At 36.5% G+C, this 19338-nt stretch overlaps 2 protein-coding genes across 2 annotated transcripts in view; both read left to right on the top strand.

The window, feature by feature from the left end:
• The window catches only part of LOC142350658 (uncharacterized), a 444386-nt gene that overhangs the window by 57475 nt on the left and 367573 nt on the right, over positions 1-19338 (top strand). The gene's annotated exons all lie outside the window — the stretch shown is intronic.
• On the top strand, positions 3874-7888 carry LOC142350506 (uncharacterized). The gene is made up of 4 exons (XM_075402357.1): positions 3874-4595; positions 4698-4843; positions 5048-7273; positions 7359-7888. The coding sequence occupies exons 1-4, from the start codon at positions 3874-3876 to the stop codon at positions 7886-7888; spliced, it is 3624 nt and encodes a 1207-aa protein (XP_075258472.1).

Genomic DNA, 19338 nt, shown 5'->3' with positions numbered 1-19338 from the left:
TTAAATGTTAACTATTCATCCCAAAACGGTACTGATAAGGGTGTTTCAAGTGATTTACATATATCACATGTCTTCAGAGGCCCATGTATTTCCCATATAATTTATTTATCGCGGAGTTATATTTAGATCAACAAGAGGTATTTCTTGGCATTGCCTTGATAACCCACACACATACACAAATACACACTGGTAATAGTCCCTAACACCATGATCTTCAAAGAAACTAACTGATAAGAGGGGAATAATACGTGTTAGGTGTGATAATTCCCTCGTAACAAGGAACCAGAGTGGTTTCAATTACAAGCAACGTGCTCCCCACCTCAGGCGCGCGACATGCGTGGGTTATACGTGTGTGGTCTACTTATCCAACTTGGTCCAAATTAATGAAAAACACCTGGCGTTCAACTAAAATTTTGTAAATACATGTGCAGTTTTAAGGCGTGTGCCTAATTCTGTTATAAACAAAGTAGCAAAGCACATATGTTTTCAATCAAAATTCTGGGCCAAAATAGTTGGCCTTTGGTTGTGCCGGGGGCAGATAAGAGAACTGCCACTGGACTCACATTGTTAACTCGCATAAACTACATGGGGGTAAATTCCCCGCTACATTTTATTTCATTTCGGTTCCGAAACAGCAACTCTTTAACTTTGTTGAAAGTCCACTGTCTGAGTAGAAGTCAAATTTTGTGAACAAGTATCCTTGCGCTTAAAATACCTTCACAACTTTTTCTTGTTCAATTATCAAAAACATTCAATTTGCTTATCTTCTCTTCAAAGCATTCCAAAATTCTTTAAAACATTATTATCTCTTCAAAATTCTTCAAACGCAGAAAATGTCTTTCCATATCCTAAGCGACCAAAACAATGTCTGGGAGCGAACAATTGTGTACCAAACCTTTTACGAAAACTTTGTGGTTTTTATCCAACAAAAAAGAACAAACGAGAAAGAGGAGAATCGGACAACCCTTGAACACTTTATGATACCTAAAATCTTCATTAACTTCGTTGCAACCTTGCCGGACAAAAAGGAGAGTGAAGATTGCGGTGGAACCTTTATCACTTCAGGCGGGTTCGTTCCACCTTTGTCGTTAACACATCCTCTTTACCCGTATGACATTGTGACGCTGCCAAAAGAAACCCGAACTATTCTATACAAATACGATTGTGACTGCGTGCCCTTTTTCGAAAACCAGCTAGGAGTAGTTCGGGCCTGCAATGACCTAGCCGATTTGTGGGGCCTTCCACATTCTCCCGAGTCACCACCACCAACACCAGGATGTGTTTCAACGCCAACTTCTGATCCTAGTGCCACTGTGTCTCCGAAGAGCTCACCGTCTCTGTTTTCACCCGTTACAGAGGAGAAACTTGCATGGAATTTTGGCTCACTACCAACTGCAAGTCAATTGATGCAGAATTTGTCTGCGACCGACTTCAGAACACCATCTGGCTCGACGACACCAACAACAATTTTAGAGACCGGTGCAAGCTTGGTTGCAACAACAACAACAACAACACCCGACAACTCCGAGACGCCAAAAGTCACTCTCGCGCCAAGAAAAAGAAGGTCCATTGGACCTTGTGAAAAACTCTTTGATTAGAATTTCTGAAAGGAAACCTAAACTCTCAGTTTGATTGTGTGAAGAATTGCTTATTGGAGTAATCAAAAATTGTGTTTTATAAAAATGTTGAGTCAATTTCTTTGATTTATTTGTTTCGATTTTGTAAAGGAGATTAAATATTTTTTGTGTATAGAATAAAAATTTAGTATTATTAGTTTGATTTTTGAAAATAGAAAAAAAATTCAAAGGACTAAAGACAAACTGAAGTTTTTTTTTTCGAAAACCTGTAAAAGTGACTAATTTCGCCATATGAAGAAACATGTATAAACATGGTTTTATAGAGCACAATATCGTCTACAAAATAGGACTTGAACAACTCTATTGAGAGGTGGAGTCTTTGCCCATTTTCAAACCATTTTTCAAACAAATTGCTCGAAAAATTGGAAAATTTTTGAAGAAAAACGAAAAAAAAAACAATGAAAACGAAAAAGTTGGATAATTTTGTAAGGAGACATTTTGCTGAGCGCAAAGTGTTCTACAATAGAACTCTTAACAAAAATTTTGGAGGAGCACAATTTTATGGGTCACAGAGAACAAAATCTATGTTTAGTCATATATTTATGTCTTTAATTTATCACCCTACAAGTGGAAGACTGATGAGGAAACTACTGAGAAGTATCTCATACGATGTAAAACAACACGCTCTAAGTTTTTGGTCCCCATAAACTTTTTCATATCTGTAACAGAAAAAAAGTTATTTGTAAAAAAGCAAAAATTTTGTGAAAACTATAAATTTTGAAAAATTTTTTTCTTTCAAATAACTTGAAAATATGCAATTTTTCATTGTTTCAATGTTATCTCTATGTTTTTTACTACAATTTGAAGGTGTTACTTTAGAAATTCCTCATAAAAAGTTTGAGAAAAAACACTTTTTTTCTGAAAAAAAGGTCAATTTTTCCGAAAAATTGAAAAATATTGATGATGTGGTTGTTTTGCTGAAAAATACTCAGAATGAGTTTTTCTTACGACTTTGTAACAGAAATAAAAAGTTATGATGATCATGGCCAAAAAACCCCGGGAACACGGTTTTCGCAAACACCTGTTTTCAATTAAAAACATGTGGCTGCCAGATGTTTTGAAAAATCGTGTTCCCGAGGTTTTTTCAAACTTCTGTAAAAACCGGTCTTCATAAAATCTCACGCTGTGAAACTTTGATCATAAGCATGATGAAGCTAGCTGCTCGCCAAGTATGAGTTCCATTAAAAATTGCGAAAAAAAACAAAAAAAATCAATTTTTTTGCAAACTTTTAAAAACATTTTTTCTTAGTTTTTTAAAATCTTTCAACCCTCAACTGATTCTGCTATAACCTTCAGTAATCATTGATGGGACTTGTTATACTAAAATTCAAATCTATTTTCAAAAAAATTTTTTTTTTCAAGGTTTTCGGTTAAAAAAACTGCGATAATCAATTTTTTTATGCCTAAAAAGAGATATTCAGTTGCGCTAGAACACCAATAAAGCCATTTAACCATATAAGGCTCGCTAAAACACGTCATTGCATAGTCATTACGCATATATTGCATAGAAAATACGCATAAGTCTCCCACTATTACGGCAAAACATTGGTATTTGCATTTTAATTCAACTTTGCATAAGACATGATTGTAGCCCTCTTTGGCCAGAATACCAATCATATATGCAAATGGATTTGCATAAAACATGATCTACGCCCTCACTGGCGAATGATGGAATATGCATAAAGCAGGACTAAATTTGCATAAAATGCTAGACGCCCTCTTACGGGATAAAAAAAATGTTGTTTCTAAATCTTCATCCATCTCCTAATTTAATTAATGGGGCTGTGAACATTGGGCAATGATATTATTCACTCTTGTGTAATCCTTTAATTAACTGATTGGAAAGAAACTTTGTCCCTAGAAATTTCGTTTTGAACATGTTTTAAAATTCAACCAATCAGAACGTTGGTTATTTTTAGAGAGGTGAAGGTTTGGTTTAGCTCGAACTCAAAACCATTTTATCTTCAAATTGATTCAACAATGAGTTTCTCGTGCAAATTTTGTAACGCCAAATTCACATTTCGCACCAACCGCAATCGTCACCAAAGGAACTTGCATCCAGATGAAGTTGGAGTGCCAGTGTACCGCTGTGAACACTGTGATTTCACTACAAGAGATCTACGAACTCTCGAACGACATTTCGGAAACCAACATAATCCGTTAGTACAATGTTGTCTCTACTGCTACATTGGCTTTGATTCTGCTGATCGCTTTGCCACACACATAAGAGATCAACATGGACTGCCTTCGAGAACTAGTGAAACAAGCAGAAGACCAACAGAATCCGCCTTTCAAGGAGCACTTCAAGTTTTCACTATTGATGGAACGGAGGACTGAAGATCTCATGGAGTTCATGCTGAACAATAGAGACATCATAAGGGACCTTATAAACAGCGAAGTTTCGACTGCAGCCAAAAAAATTCAGTTTGTTGTGTCTCTGGATCTGTACAAAGAAAGAAACGAAAACGACAACGAAGAACAAGCTATCGAAATCTTTGCTAGCTCTGAAATGACTACAGTGTACTTGGATGGACTCTCAAACGAAGATTTTTTCAAGATGTTGAGTAAGATGTTGAATATTCTCTTCATGTTTTCGTCACAAGGCAGTGGATGGATTCTACGCAAAGTAAACAGACTGGAAATCAAGATAGCCGCCTTTGCCCCCGTGCATGCCTCGTCATATATAGCTCTACCTGGTTTCCTGAACGGATGCCGTTCATTGCTCAACATACGAAACCATTTTGATCACAACTGCTTTGTGTATTGTTTCGTTGCCGCGTATCACATCAAAAATCGAACCAATTTACTGACAGAAGGTCGATCGGGAACTGAAAAGACGAATCCAGATACGTACAAGAATGCGGAACGACAACCGGTTGGAGACTATCAGATGCCCATGCCCATAAACAGGATCCCATACTTTGAGGACGCCAACGACGTTCGCGTCAATGTTTTCGGGTAAGTGTTTCTTTAATAATATCAATAAAATTCAAATAATCCCGCTCAACGAATCAAAATGTTAAAACTGTATTGGTCTTCATGAATCTGCTTTGTTTACAGAATCGAGGGAACACGTTTGGTGATGATCTACGTTCCCAAAAAGTCAAACAAATCCTTCACAATGGACCTTCTTCTCCTCCACGATGAGAATGCCCATCACTACGTTCTCATCTTGAATCTGGAACGATTTGTCGCATACTTCAAAGGTATAGCGCACCGTGCAGCGCAGCGTATTTGTCGAAATTGTTTTCATTTGTGTACAAACAGAGAAACTTATCAAAACCATGTTAAAAAATGCAGTGAACATGCAGCAGCAGAAATTGTTATGCCAAAAGAAAGCAACACTTCCTTACAGTTCAGAAACTGGAAAGCACGCTGGTTTCTTCCTATCGTTCTATACTTTGACACAGAATCTTATCTTGTTCCAATCGCTACAGCACAACCCTCACCCTCTACTTCCTACACAGTTACAATTGAAAAACATGAACCTTGTGGTTATAGACCAGCCATAGAACACGGTAAAGCAACTCCTGTCTACTTTGAACTCAAAAGAGGTGACAACTGTATGAACGAATTTGTAAAATCTTTGCACGTACTGGCGCGGGACATCTACAACCGAAAACGAGCTTTCTACGGACCCTACCGAGGACCTGTTCCAGCGCGTGAAAATAACACAAGATGTTGGATCTGTGAAAACGAAATAAACGATGAGGCTGAGCTTGTTCTTGACCATTGTCACTACGATGGTCATTTTTTAGGGTGGGCGCATCAACTCTGTAACACTCGTCGCAGAACATCTAACTTTACGCCAATGATTGGTCATAATATCAAAAAGTATGATATTCATCATATATGTCTTGCACTAGCACAGTGTGAGCCAGAAACGAAGTTTGAAGTTATACCTTCTACGGACGAAAACTATATATCACTCTCTGTTGGAGTGTTCATAAAAAATTTTGAGTCGGAGGCCGGACAACAAGTACCCATCTTCGAATACATAAGGTTAATTGACTCGTTTAACTTCATGCCCCAATCACTCGAGTCCTTGGTAGCTGATCTGCCTGACAATCGCTTTGACACTCTACGCTCTAAGTATGAATCTTACTCCAATAGCGATTTTCAACTTCTCTGCCAAAAAGGTTTTTACTGTTATTCCTACATCACATCAGAACAAGTGTTTGAAGAAAAAGTGTTGCCTCCATTATCGGAATGGAAAAATACATTGCATGGCGGTGAAGTCACTATCAGCGAAACCGACTACAATCATGCTCAAACAGTGTTTTCAAAATTTGGTTGTCAAAACATCGGCGACTACCACGACCTTTATCTAACCAGTGACACTTTGCTCTTGGCGTGCGTCTTTGAGGCTTTCAGAGATATCTGCTATGACACGTACGGTTTAGATTGCGCACAGTACTATGGAGCATCAAATTTATCAGGAGATGCGTTCCTCAAGGTGTGCAAACCCGACCTGCATTTGCTAACCGAGAGAGAACAACTTGAACTTGTAGAGAACATGATGCGCGGAGGAGTGTCTTCAATCTATGAGCAACGACTCTTTCAAGCAAACAACTGCCATCTGCCGAACTATGATGCTTCTAAGCCGTCTACATATGCGTTGATGCTAGACGCAAATAACCTCTACGGCGGCGTAATGCAGATCGATCATTTGCCCTTGAAGGATTTTACGCTAGATGCACACATCACGCTCGAGGAAGTACTCAAAATTTCGTCAACGGCACAGCATGGATACATAATTGAAGTTGATATTGATTATCCACCCGAATTTCATGAAGCTCATCAAGATTACCCTCTGGCGCCATCCAAATTGAAAATCAAACATTCTTGGCTGAGTGATTACCAGAAAAAATTGAAAGTACAGATGCACTTACCTGAAAAGTCATCTGGGCCAAAACTCGTCCAAACGCTGTTGCCTAAAAACCGCTACACGCTACATTATCGGCTTGCCCAATTCTACAATTCAATGGGGCTCAAAATTACAAAACTTCATCGGGCATTAAAGTTTGAGCAAGCGAACTGGATGCGACCCTACATGGAGCTAAATACCAGTCTCCGGATTGCTGCCAGTACTGCTTTTGGCAAAAAGTTCTATAAGGGCATGAATAATTCAGCGTTCGGAAAAACGTGCGAGTCGAAAAGGAACCGTGATCAAGTCGTTATTGTTCGAAATGCTCAAAGTGTGCTACAAAGAACGCAAAACTTTCATTTTAAATCGTTCAAAATCTTTGGAGAGAGCATGGCTGCGATGAAAACTGCAAAAAAACTGATTTATTGGAACAAACCCACTATTGTAGGGGCATGTGTACTTGATCTGGCGAAATTACACATGTTCCAATTCCATTATACAGTGATGAAGCCAAATTTTGATTGCAAAGTTCTCTACTCGGATACTGATTCACTGCTATATCGAATCAATGCAATAGACGTTTATGAAGATATACGCCAAAAAATTCATATTTTGCAACATTTCGACTTCTCTAATTATCCACCACAGCACCCGCTCTTCTCCAAAGTGAACGAATATGTCGTCCTGAAGTTTAAGGACCAGTTTGCCAGCGTGCCTATTCAAGAATGTTGTGCTCTCAAGCCGAAACTCTACTCAATAATTGCAATTGGTAAGTTAGTTTTCATCACACTCACACGTATCAATATACAACTTGTTAGTTGGGACTGTTCCTAATGTTCAATATTTTAATTTAGATGGCGGGGAAAAGAAATCAGCTAAAGGCGTCACAAAATTAGCACAACGACAACTGACGCATGACAGATTCAAAGAAACGCTCTCCTCTGGTCGTTTGATCCGCACGCAAAACCATAGAATAGCTTCTAGCAGCCACCAACTCCATACAGTAACCATTAATAAAGTGTCGCTCAACGCTTTCGACGATAAGCGATACATTCTTGAAAATGGGATCGATACGCTGCCGTTTGGTCACATAAATATTGTCCACGATCGTTTCTTCGACGAAGACGACAATTTCGATAATGAATCGTTGAGTTCCTGGTCGTCTGGAGAGTTGTACGAAATTGAAAACCAGAGGGAAATTGAAACCACAGTTGAAGCGAATACTGACAACGCTGAAATCCCTGACCCCGGCTTCGTAAGAACCGCCGCAATCACAGAGTCTGATATTGATTCTGATGAAATTGCCGATGAAAATGAGATAGAAGAAGAACGTCCAGTGTATAACCCATTTATTGATTATGAAGCGATAGAATCAGACTCTTAATTAACAAAACAATGCGCTATTTTGTATGCAATTTGACGCTTTTGTACGTGTTTAATTCTCTTATCTATAACAGTTTCTATAACAATTCCATTCTATATGTTGTAACGTATAAATTCAGCTTTAATTCAAATCTACTTTGCTAGGTTTTGCCACAAATACGCAAGAAAAGTTGAAACTGGAATGGCTTTCCAATAGCGCAATACCAACAATAAGCCACCAAACAAATACATGTAGCGCAATTACCACTTTCTTAGCGTAAAAGATCTCCCCTAAGGGATCAGGGATCCCCCTCTGCTGAACGGATCTCCAAAGGATCTCCCCCCCCCGATCTTCCTGTATATATACGATACTACTGTTGGAGTTGCATAGTTTAGGGTGGCCTCCCTACGAATTTAGTGTTTTCAGTTGAAAAGATTAAGTTATCTTCAAGTTCAGCAACTCGATATCATATTCTTAAGAAAAGTTTTGCACAGTAAGAGAAGCTGCAAAACAATTCCGGCATTTAAACTTTGGTTCTTTTGAACTAGAATAAATCAATTTTTTAAAAGGATTTAAACCATAAGCAGTTCGGAGTTTCTCCTCATCGTTTTAAGCAATGGAATGAATTCTGCTCCTCCTCGAGAAGTTCAATAAATTTCAAATAATTTCAGTATTTTTCAGAAAAAGACAGTTTTACGCCTTCAATATTTTCTTGTTTTCGACTATCTGGACAAAATCAAAGGGTTTCTGTTTTTTTTCAAAAGTAAACAATTTTTCATCTCATCAACTAAGTCAATGCATACGTAGTTTACGCTATACACAAATCAAATTAGAAATCTTGAAGTAGATATTTTTTGACAGGCTTGTTTTGAATAACTTGCTCGGTTTTTGTTTTCTCAAAACAACTGCCTCAGTTTTTTTCTTGTTTTATTGTGTTGAAAAACTATCCTTGCAGTCATCAATTGCACTGAGAGGAAAATTTGAATCAGAAATGAAACAGCGCTCGATTGAAGCAGAAAAGTTCACTACACTAAACACAGGTTTACGCCGCCTTCTGAATTTGCGATAGGCTGCACTGTGCGGGCATTGTGCTCCCCAGATGATCAACAAAAAACAAATAGCAACCATCAAATTTTGATTGGTGAAGCAAGTGCTACATTGCTACTGTGATAAATCCCCTTGGCCACTTGTAGGCTGTTTCGAAATAGAGTGTCTGATGAAAATTTAATTCGCCTGCTAGCAATTTTTTTTCTAAAATTGTTAATCAATATAGCAGACGTAGGAAATATAGCGAACTATTACGGAGAGAATTACTTCAAGACAATTAAATTAGTAATTACATTAAATAACAAAAGCAACTTTGGTCAGTGCAATGCAGACCAAGTGCTTTTAAAATCCCAATCATTCGTGTATTTAAACAAGTTTTTACAGCGTCTCACTCAAGCAAAATTTCTTAACGAAGGTCACGGAATATTTGCTGCCGATAAACGGTATTTAGTTTTATTTCTATCAATTAAGTTCTAATTCTATCAATCAGTTTGTAAATTTTTCATGTTTTATCCAAATCTTGGTTTTTAAATGTACCTCCACTGCAAATTTTGCTCAACCGAACAGATGATAACTTTATCAAACGAACTTGAATCTCTTCAGTAAAAATTACATCTTGCATTTTAAAAAGTCAACTTCTGCAGAAGGGGCCTGTTTACTATGCATACCAATCAACTTCAAATTAAGCTCAGATAATCAAGTAAGTAAACAACATTTGTACTATGTCTTAAGTAAACAACATCTGGACTATTACGCAATCAAACCCATTCTTTGTTGTGACATATTACACTGTCTAATTTGAAATAATTGAAATTTTAGCTGTTTAAAATGTTAACAAATTGCTTTGTAAAGCGTTTCGTTTATAGCAACAGTTCAGTTATTAACATCGGTACTACGTTGAGAAATGAAAGCAATCCCATTCAAAGTTCTTTCCTTAAGTTGTTAGACAAATATGGCCTAGAAACTGAAAGGATGTTTTTCACAGTATGAAAAATCAAATCACTCAAGTTAAAATTGCTGAGAAGCCAAATTTTTGGAAGAAAAATACATGAAATCCATGGCTGCTTCAGGTATCACAGCAAAAATTGGGAGCAATATTTTAAAGCAGAAGTGAATTCCGTCCGGGGAGTGAAGTCCGCAGAAGTGAATTTTTGAGTGAAGTCCGTCCGGGGGAGGCACAGCCTAAGGGATTTTTTTTGATTTTATGATCCAACTCACAATAGCTGGCAGTCTAATTCACACGCGCACACTCTCTTGGATTTTCAGACGTAATAAAAATGACACGACGTCATATCTCGTCACCCAGAGATCAAAGTCAGGTAAAACAAATTTTGCAAATTCTAGAAAAGGAAAACGTTTCAGAGCGAAAATTATTCCCCGGGCCTTAGACTTTGCGAATTGTTTGCTATTCATTTTTATAACGTCCTCAGTTTGGGAAATGAAAATTCAAACTTTGACATGGATGCGTAAATTTTGTAACTTATTGTCTTGGGTTATATCATTTCCTCACATAGGGACTAGTCACACAGGCAGGTTGAAAGTGGCATCCTTAAAAAAAGCATCGAAAAGTTGCTCGTTGCCTCAAAAATTTGCAAGCTTCTTTGAGTTCTCTGCGAGCAAATCAATCTTGACGTGTCTCAGCACCGGCATGCGTCAGAGCCTTTATTGTTGACAGCAGGTTCAAATGTGACTTCGCATTGACATTCTCCGTGCGGCAGGAGTATGTCTAGCTACCAGTTTTAAAACCAATCCGTGTGATACCCAAGGATATCGTATTCCATTTATTTATTTGATGCAGTAAAATTTCATACGATGCATTTAGTTTAGTTCAATTTCATTTGCCCTTGATTACCATTTATGTTTATTCGTTTCGTGACTTAAGTTGTTCATCTTCAACCTGTCTTGGTTTCCCACCTCGTTATCTGACATGTCTGTTCACATCGCCTCAGTTGCTTACAAGCACTTGAGTTTCATAATTTCATTCTTCTTTATTCAAGTTCAGTTGCAAATCTCTCTTTGTATCTCGCACCGCAAGTAAACGAGACTAGTTCAACTTTAGATCACGCGCCGCGAGTCCAATGTTAACTGTGTACGTTCATTTTAATTTATTTCATTTGTTTCTCAATTGCTCATTCCAATTTGATCCTGTATTTGCTTCGCAAATCCACTTTCTAATGTGTGTGATGTTAATGTATTTACTCCAATTCGGTTCATTTGTATGTTACAATTATACACTGTATTCGCTTTGCGAATCCACTGTTATTAGCCTTTTTGTTCATTTAATTTAACATTTGCGGCACCTTTCCATTCATTGTCTCTGTTTATGCACTCATCATTTCATCTCTTCTTTTTGTTGATTCTTAAATTGTAAATAAATTTTCAATTTTTCTGTCATGGGGTAAATGTGATACATATGATTACATATATTTATCGAAATCTCTATGTGTACTAAATTATCAGTTATCCTCTATTTTAATATTATATCATGCAATTTATAACTAAGGTCATGACTTCTTATTATTCACGTATAAATATATTCCCGCTAGTCTACTAAATTATTTCATATTTTGTTCACAGTATTTTATTATAAGTAATCATAATCTCGATAAGCTTTCTGAATTCAAGTTATCATTGTAAATGCTCTTCATTCTCAGAGACAATTCCTAGATTGGATTCGCGCCGCGATTCCACCAAATAAAAGTATTTCGTTCCGCGTAAATTTGGATTCGCACCGCGATTCCATTATAATTCTAAGACAACACATTCAAAGTGCTGAGACAATTCTAATTGCTGAACTCAGCTACAACAGAGTTGCATAGCTTAGGATAGCCTCCCTGTAAATCTTTTGTGTTTTCAGTTGAAAAGATTAAGTTATCTTCAACTTCAGCAACTCGATATCATATTCTTAAGAAAAGTTTTGCACAGTAAGAGAAGCTGCAAAATAATTCCAGCCTTTAAACTTTGTTGCCTTTGAACTATAATAAAACAATTTTTTAAAAGGATATAAACCATAAGCAGTTCGGAGTTTTTCCTCATCGTTTTACGCAAAAGGAATGAATTCTGTTCCTCCTCAAGAATTAATGAAATTTAAAATAAATTCAGTGTTTTTCAGAAAAGGACAGTTTTACGCCTTCAATATTTTCTACTATCTGGACAAAATCAAAGGGTTTCTGTTTTTTTCAAGGGTAAGCCATTTTTTATCTTGTCAACTAAAACAATGCATAAGTAGCTTACGCTTTCCACACATCAAATAAAAAACGTCGTTTCGAACTAGAGTGTCTGATGAACATTTTATTCGACTGCAAGCAAATGTTCCTAAAATTGGTGATCAAAATAGCAGATTTAGGAAATATCGCGAACTATCACGGGGAGAATAACTTCAAAACAATTTATTTTAGTAATGACTTTTATTAGTAACATGGATCAGTGCAATGCAGACCAAGTGCTTACAAAATCCCAATCAATCTTGTATTTAAAAAGTTTTTTTAAAAGCAATTCACTCAACAAATATTCCAAACGAAGGTCACGGAATATTTGGCGCCGATAAACGGCTAAGTTCTAATTCTATCAATCAGTTTGTAAATTTTTCATGTTTTATCCAAATCTCGGTTTTTAATTGTACCTCCACTGCAAATTTCGCTCAACCGAACAGATGATAACTTTATCAAACGAACTTGAATCTCTTCAGTAAAAATTACATCTTGCATTTTAAAAAGTCAACTTCTGCAGAAGGGGCCTGTTTACTAAGCATACCAATCACCCGCGCCGAAGATTTTGGCCGTTGACAAGTCGGAAAATTCACCGCAATTTTCTTACATAATTTTGCGTTGAATGCGTTGAATTTGAAGACAAAAATTCAACGCATTCAACGCAAAATTATGTAAAAAAAATTGCGGTAAACTTTTCGACTTGTCAACGCTAGTTGCCGCTGATCTTACATATTTAACGTTGAATTTAGCGTATATCTTACATATTTAGCGTTGAATTTAGCGTAGATCTTACGTATTTTTGCGTTGAATTTAGCGTTGATGTTACAAAAAATCAAAGCGTCCACTTGCACTATTAACCTCCAGTTGCGTATAGGACTCGAACTGCTGACCTCCTGTTTGCTTGTCGCCTCTTCTAACATTGTGCCGCAGTACCTTAGTTTCCTTAAGAGCCGCAATTCTTATAAAGCGTAGATCTTACATATTTTGCGTTGAATTTAGCGTAGATCTTACATATTTTGCGTTGATTTTTTGGTAGTTTTTAACTTAGCATATTCAACGCATTTACCATGTGAGGCGTACTGGGAAAAAGTTAATTTTTTTGAAAAAATTTGAAAAAAATTTGAATTCCTAAAATGGTCTGAAACGGTTTTCGCACCGTAAGAGAGAACTAAAAAGTGATATTTTGCTGACTTCACTTTTCTCACCTGTACAGTATAGGGGATCGAAACAGTAGAAAAATTAATTTTAAAAAAAAAATTTGGAAAATTTGAAATCGTAAAATGGTCTGAATTGGATTTTGCAATAGAAAATAGCACTGAAAAATGATTTTTTTTCTGACCTCATGTTTCTCACCTGTGAAGTATAGGGGTCGAAACCGTGAAAAAATTGACTTTGAGAAAAAAACTTGGAAAACTTTTGAAATCGTAAAGTGGCCTGAAATGGAATAGAAAGATTAGCGTTGAATGCGTTGAATTTGTAAGATCTACGCCAAAATTCAACGCAAAATTATGTAGGATTAGCGTTGAATGCGTTGAATATATGTAAAATCAACGCTAAAATTCAACGCTAAATATGTAAGATCTACGCAAAAATTCAACGCAAAATTATGTAAGATTAACGTTTAATGCGTTGAATTTATGTAAGATCAACGCTAAATTCAGCGATAAATATGTAAGATCCACGCTAAAATTCAACGCTAAATATGTATGATCTACCCCAAAAATCAACGCAAAATTATGTAAGATTAGCGTAGTTGAATTTATGTAAGATCAACGCTAAAATTCAACGCCAAAAATGTAAGATCTACGCCAAAATTCAACGCAAAATTAGGTAAGATTAGCGTTGAATGCTTAGGCGTAGATCTTACATAAATTCAACGCATTCAACGCCAATCTTACATAATTTTGCGTTTTTTAGCGTTGATACCTCGGCCCGGGCAACTTCAAATTAAGCTCAGATAATCAAGTAAGTAAACAACATTTGTACTATGTCTTAAGTAAACAACATCTGGACTATTACGCAATCAAACCCATTCTTTGTTGTGACATATTACACTGGTTAATTTGAAATATATGAAATTTTAGCTGTTTAAAATGTTAACAAATTGCTTTGTAAAGCGTTTCGTTTATAGCAACAGTTCAGTTATTAACATCGGTATCACGTTGAGAAATGGAAGCAATCCCATTCAAAGTTCTTTCCTTAAGTTGTTAGACAAATATGACCTAGAAACTGAAAGGATGTTTTTCACAGTATGAAAAATCAAATCACTAAAGTTAAAATTGCTGAGAAGCCAAACTTTCGGAAGAAAAATACATGAAATCCATGGCTGCTTCAGGTATCACAGCAAAAATTGGGAGCAATATTTTAAAGCAGAAGTGAATTCCGTCCGGGGAGTGAAGTCCGCAGAAGTGATTTTTTGAGTGAAGTGCGTCCGGGGGAGGCCCAGCCTAAAGGATTTTTTTTGATTTTATGATCCAACTCACAATAGCTGGCAGTCTAATTCACACGCGCACGCTTTCTTGGATTTTCAGACGTAATAAAAATGACACGACGTCATATCTCGTCACCCAGAGATCAAAGTCAGGTAAAACAAATTTTGCAAATTCTAGAAAAGGAAAACGTTTCAGATCGAAAATTATTCCCCGGGCCTTAGACTTTGCGAATTGTTTGCTATTCATTTTTATAACGTCCTCAGTTTGGGAAATGAAAATTCAAACTTTGACATGGATGCGTAAATTTTGTAACTTATTGTCTTGGGTTATATCATTTCCTCACATAGGGAGTAGTCACACAGGCAGGTTGAAAGTGGCATCCTTAAAAAAAGCATCGAAAAGTTGCTCCTTGCCTCAAAAATTTGCAAGCTTCTTTGAGTTCTCTGCGAGCAAATCAATCTTGACGAATCTCAGCACCGGCATGCGTCAGTGCCTTTATTGTTGACAGCAGGTTCAAATGTGACTTCGCATTGACATTCTCCGTGCGGCAGGAGTATGTCTAGCTACCAGTTTTAAAACCAATCCGTGCGATACCCAAGGATATCGTATTCCATTTATTTATTTGATGCAGTAAAATTTCATACGATGCATTTAGTTTAGTTCAATTTCATTTGCATTTGATTACCATTTTATGTTTATTCGTTTCGTGACTTAAGTTGTTCATCTTCAACCTGTCTAGGTTTCCCACCTCGTTATCTGACATGTCTGTTCACATCGCCTCAGTTGCTTACAAGCACTTGAGTTTCATAATTTCATTCTTCTTTATTCAAGTTCAGTTGCAAATCTCTCTTTGTATCTCGCACCGCAAGTAAACGAGACTAGTTCAACTTCAGATCACGCGCCGCGAGTCCAATGTTAACTGTGTACGTTCATTTTAATTTATTTCATTTGTTTCTCAATTGCTCATTCCAATTTGATCCTGTATTTGCTTCGCAAATCCACTTTCTAATGTGTGTGATGTTAATGTATTTACTCCAATTCGGTTCATTTGTATGTTACAATTATACACTGTATTCGCTTTGCGAATCCACTGTTATTAGCCTTTTTGTTCATTTAATTTAACATTTGCGGCACCTTTCCATTCATTGTCTCTGTTTATGCACTCATCATTTCATCTCTTCTTTTTGTTGATTCTTAAATTGTAAATAAATTTTCAATTTTTCTGTCATGGGGTAAATGTGATACATATGATTACATATACTTATCGAAATCTCTATGTGTACTAAATTATCAGTTATCCTCTATTTTAATATTATATCATGCAATTTATAACTAAGGTCATGACTTCTTATTATTCACGTATAAATATATTCCCGCTAGTCTACTAAATTATTTCATATTTTGTTCACAGTATTTTATTATAAGTAATCATAATCTCGATAAGCTTTCTGAATTCAAGTTATCATTGTAAACGCTCTTCATTCTCAGAGACAATTCCTAGATTGGATTCGCGCCGCGATTCCACCAAATAAAAGTATTGCGTTCCGCGTAAATTCGGATTCGCACCCTGATTCCATTATAATTCTAAGACAACACATTCAAAGTGCTGAGACAATTCTAATTGCTGAACTCAGCTACAACAGAGTTGCATAGTTTAGGATAGCCTCCCTACAAATTTTTTGTGTTTTCAGTTGAAAAGATTAAGTTATCTTCAACTTCAGCAACTCGATATCATATTCTTAAGAAAAGTTTTGCACAGTAAGAGAAGCTGCAAAATAATTCCAGCCTTTAAACTTTGTTGCCTTTGAACTATAATAAAACAATTTTTTAAAAGGATATAAACCATAAGCAGTTCGGAGTTTTTCCTCATCGTTTTACGCAAAAGGAATGAATTCTGTTCCTCCTCAAGAATTAATGAAATTTAAAATAAATTCAGTGTTTTTCAGAAAAGGACAGTTTTACGCCTTCAATATTTTCTACTATCTGGACAAAATCAAAGGGTTTCTGTTTTTTTTTCAAGGGTAAGCCATTTTTTATCTTGTCAACTAAAACAATGCATACGTAGCTTACGCTTTCCACACATCAAATATAAAACGTCGTTTCGAACTAGAGTGTCTGATGAACATTTTATTCGCCTGCAAGCAAATGTTCCTAAAATTGGTGATCAAAATAGCAGATTTAGGAAATATCGCGAACCATCACGGAGAGAATAACTTCAAGACAATTTATTTTAGTAATGACTTTTATTAGTAACATGGATCAGTGCAATGCAGACCAAGTGCTTACAAAATCCCAATCAATCTTGTATTTAAAAAGATTTTTTAAAAGCAATTCACTCAACAAATATTCCAAAGGAAGGTCACGGAATATTTGGCGCCGATAAACGGCTAAGTTCTAATTCTATCAATCAGTTTGTAAATTTTTCATGTTTTATCCAAATCTTGGTTTTTAAATGTACCTCCACTGCAAATTTTGCTCAACCGAACAGATGATAACTTTATCAAACGAACTTGAATCTCTTCAGTAAAAATTACATCTTGCATTTTAAAAAGTCAACTTCTGCAGAAGGGGCCTGTTTACTATGCATACCAATCAACTTCAAATTAAGCTCAGATAATCAAGTAAGTAAACAACATTTGTACTATGTCTTAAGTGAACAACATCTGGACTATTACGCAATCAAACCCATTCTTTGTTGTGACATATTACACTGTCTAATTTGAAATATTTGAAATTTTAGCTGTTTAAAATGTTAACAAATTGCTTTGTAAAGCGTTTCGTTTATAGCAACAGTTCAGTTATTAACATCGGTACCACGTTGAGAAATGAAAGCAATCCCATTCAAAGTTCTTTCCTTAAGTTGTTAGACAAATATGGCCTAGAAACTGAAAGGATGTTTTTCACAGTATGAAAAATCAAATCACTCAAGTTAAAATTGCTGAGAAGCCAAATTTTCGGAAGAAAAATACATGAAATCCATGGCTGCTTCAGGTATCACAGCAAAAATTGGGAGCAATATTTTAAAGCAGAAGTGAATTCCGTCCGGGGAGTGAAGTCCGCAGAAGTGAATTTTTGAGTGAAGTCCGTCCGGGGGAGGCCCAGACTAAAGGATTTTTTTTGATTTTATGATCCAACTCACAATAGCTGGCAGTCTAATTCACACGCGCACGCTCTCTTGGATTTTCAGACGTAATAAAAATGACACGACGTCATATCTCGTCACCCAGAGATCAAAGTCAGGTAAAACAAATTTTGCAAATTCTAGAAAAGGAAAACGTTTCAGAGCGAAAATTATTCATCGGGCTATCTAAGCATACCAATCACCCGCGCCGAGGATTTTAACCGTTGACAAGTCGGAAAATTCACCGCAATTTTCTTACATAATTTTGCGTTGAATGCGTTGAATTCGAAGACAAAAATTCAACGCATTCAACGCAAAATTATGTAAAAAAAATTGCGGTAAAACCTTCCTCTTTTCTTCTAACATACGCTTGGTGCCATTGTCAAAGCTTTCAAAATACTTTGGTTTTAATAGTAACCTCTGCTGTTGTCGGTTGTCTTCCAAGTTGTCGTACGTCTCGAAGAAACATCGATAAGCACCTTCGGCTGTCATTGTTTTGTTTTGTGTCAGGTAGCCTTCTAGCTCGTTGAGGTGTCTGGAGAAGCACTTGAGTAGATCAGCTTGCTCTTTCTCTAACGTCATGAGTTGACCACTCGCCTTCCAATCAGCCGTCTTCCAGTGTCTGTTGGGACTTTTGCTGGACATCGTTGCTGGTTGTGTTTTGGTCCACCAGGTTGAATCGAAGATTCGTTGTTGTTCGTGTTACTGCTGTTATTGTCCGGGTCGGCGGACCAAATGTTGCGGCTGCTCAAGAATCTCAGCGGAACCGATATATCACAGCCTGGTTCTCGAGTTTTACGCCGGCCTGGTTCTTCACTGGGTTCGATTGACTAACGATCTCGCTGAATAATTAGTCGCTCGGACGTATTAAAGGACTGTAACTTTAGTTTTGTTGATTGAAGTTAAGAAAATCCTTAGTGATAGTCTATGTTCAATCTCGTGCTGAAGTTTGTAAGGCTTCAGCCAGTAGCTAGTATTGTTGCAAACGTCTCGTTAAAAAAGCTCAACTAACTTAGAACTCGCAAGATCTTAAGATCTAGCAAAACTTAGCAAAAAGACTAAAGTTGTTAAAGAATCAAATTTTAGTCTATCTGAGAGCCAACTGCTCTTGGTAGAAGTTTCTAATGGTTCTAAATACAATACGGTTTGACTAATAAAACAATTGGGTTAAAGTAAATAATCAAATATTTATCATTTATAACATCATCGCTACTTGTTTCTGATTGGTTAATCAAGAAAATGATTTAGGTCATTGTTTACATAGTAAATGTCAAATTACTGCAATATTTACTTTTGTTGACATAAGCACGGATGGTTATTACGTAGCTCTAAATGCCTCAAATGTACGGTATTTCACCTTTAATGATCATCTAAAGAATCATAAATAAACAACTTAAGAAATTTTACAATAAATAACAAAATATCGAAAAATGCCAACTTTGCACCACTTAAGTGCTAATAGCCACACTTGTGGGTCTGATGGAATAACGTTCGTTGGGTCCATGAATAGCTTAGAGGTAACCCTAAGCGTCTGCCATAACCTCGGGTTGCTCGGGTTTTGCTTTCCCAAAATCGGGGGGTGTACAGATTTTCGCTCCCAAGTTGTAAAATTTTTAATTTTTGACCATTTTTGAGTTTTGACAAATTCTAAGTTTTGTCAGT

This window comes from Convolutriloba macropyga, chromosome 12 (assembly GCF_964194025.1).
Source record: "Convolutriloba macropyga chromosome 12, txConMacr16.3, whole genome shotgun sequence".
NCBI lineage: Eukaryota > Metazoa > Xenacoelomorpha > Acoela > Convolutidae > Convolutriloba > Convolutriloba macropyga.
This window is presented reverse-complemented; position numbering and strand designations above follow the sequence as displayed.

What these genes read in the sequence shown, in the direction of transcription:
- LOC142350506 (XM_075402357.1), top strand. Translation starts at nt 3,874, where the DNA reads ATGGACTGCCTTCGAGAACTAGTGAAACAAGCAGAAGACCAACAGAAT. An exon ending in GTTCGCGTCAATGTTTTCGG is followed by an intron (nt 4,596 to 4,697) that starts GTAAGTGTTTCT and finishes CTTTGTTTACAG; the next exon opens with AATCGAGGGAACACGTTTGG. An exon ending in ATTTGTCGCATACTTCAAAG is followed by an intron (nt 4,844 to 5,047) that starts GTATAGCGCACC and finishes ACTTTGACACAG; the next exon opens with AATCTTATCTTGTTCCAATC.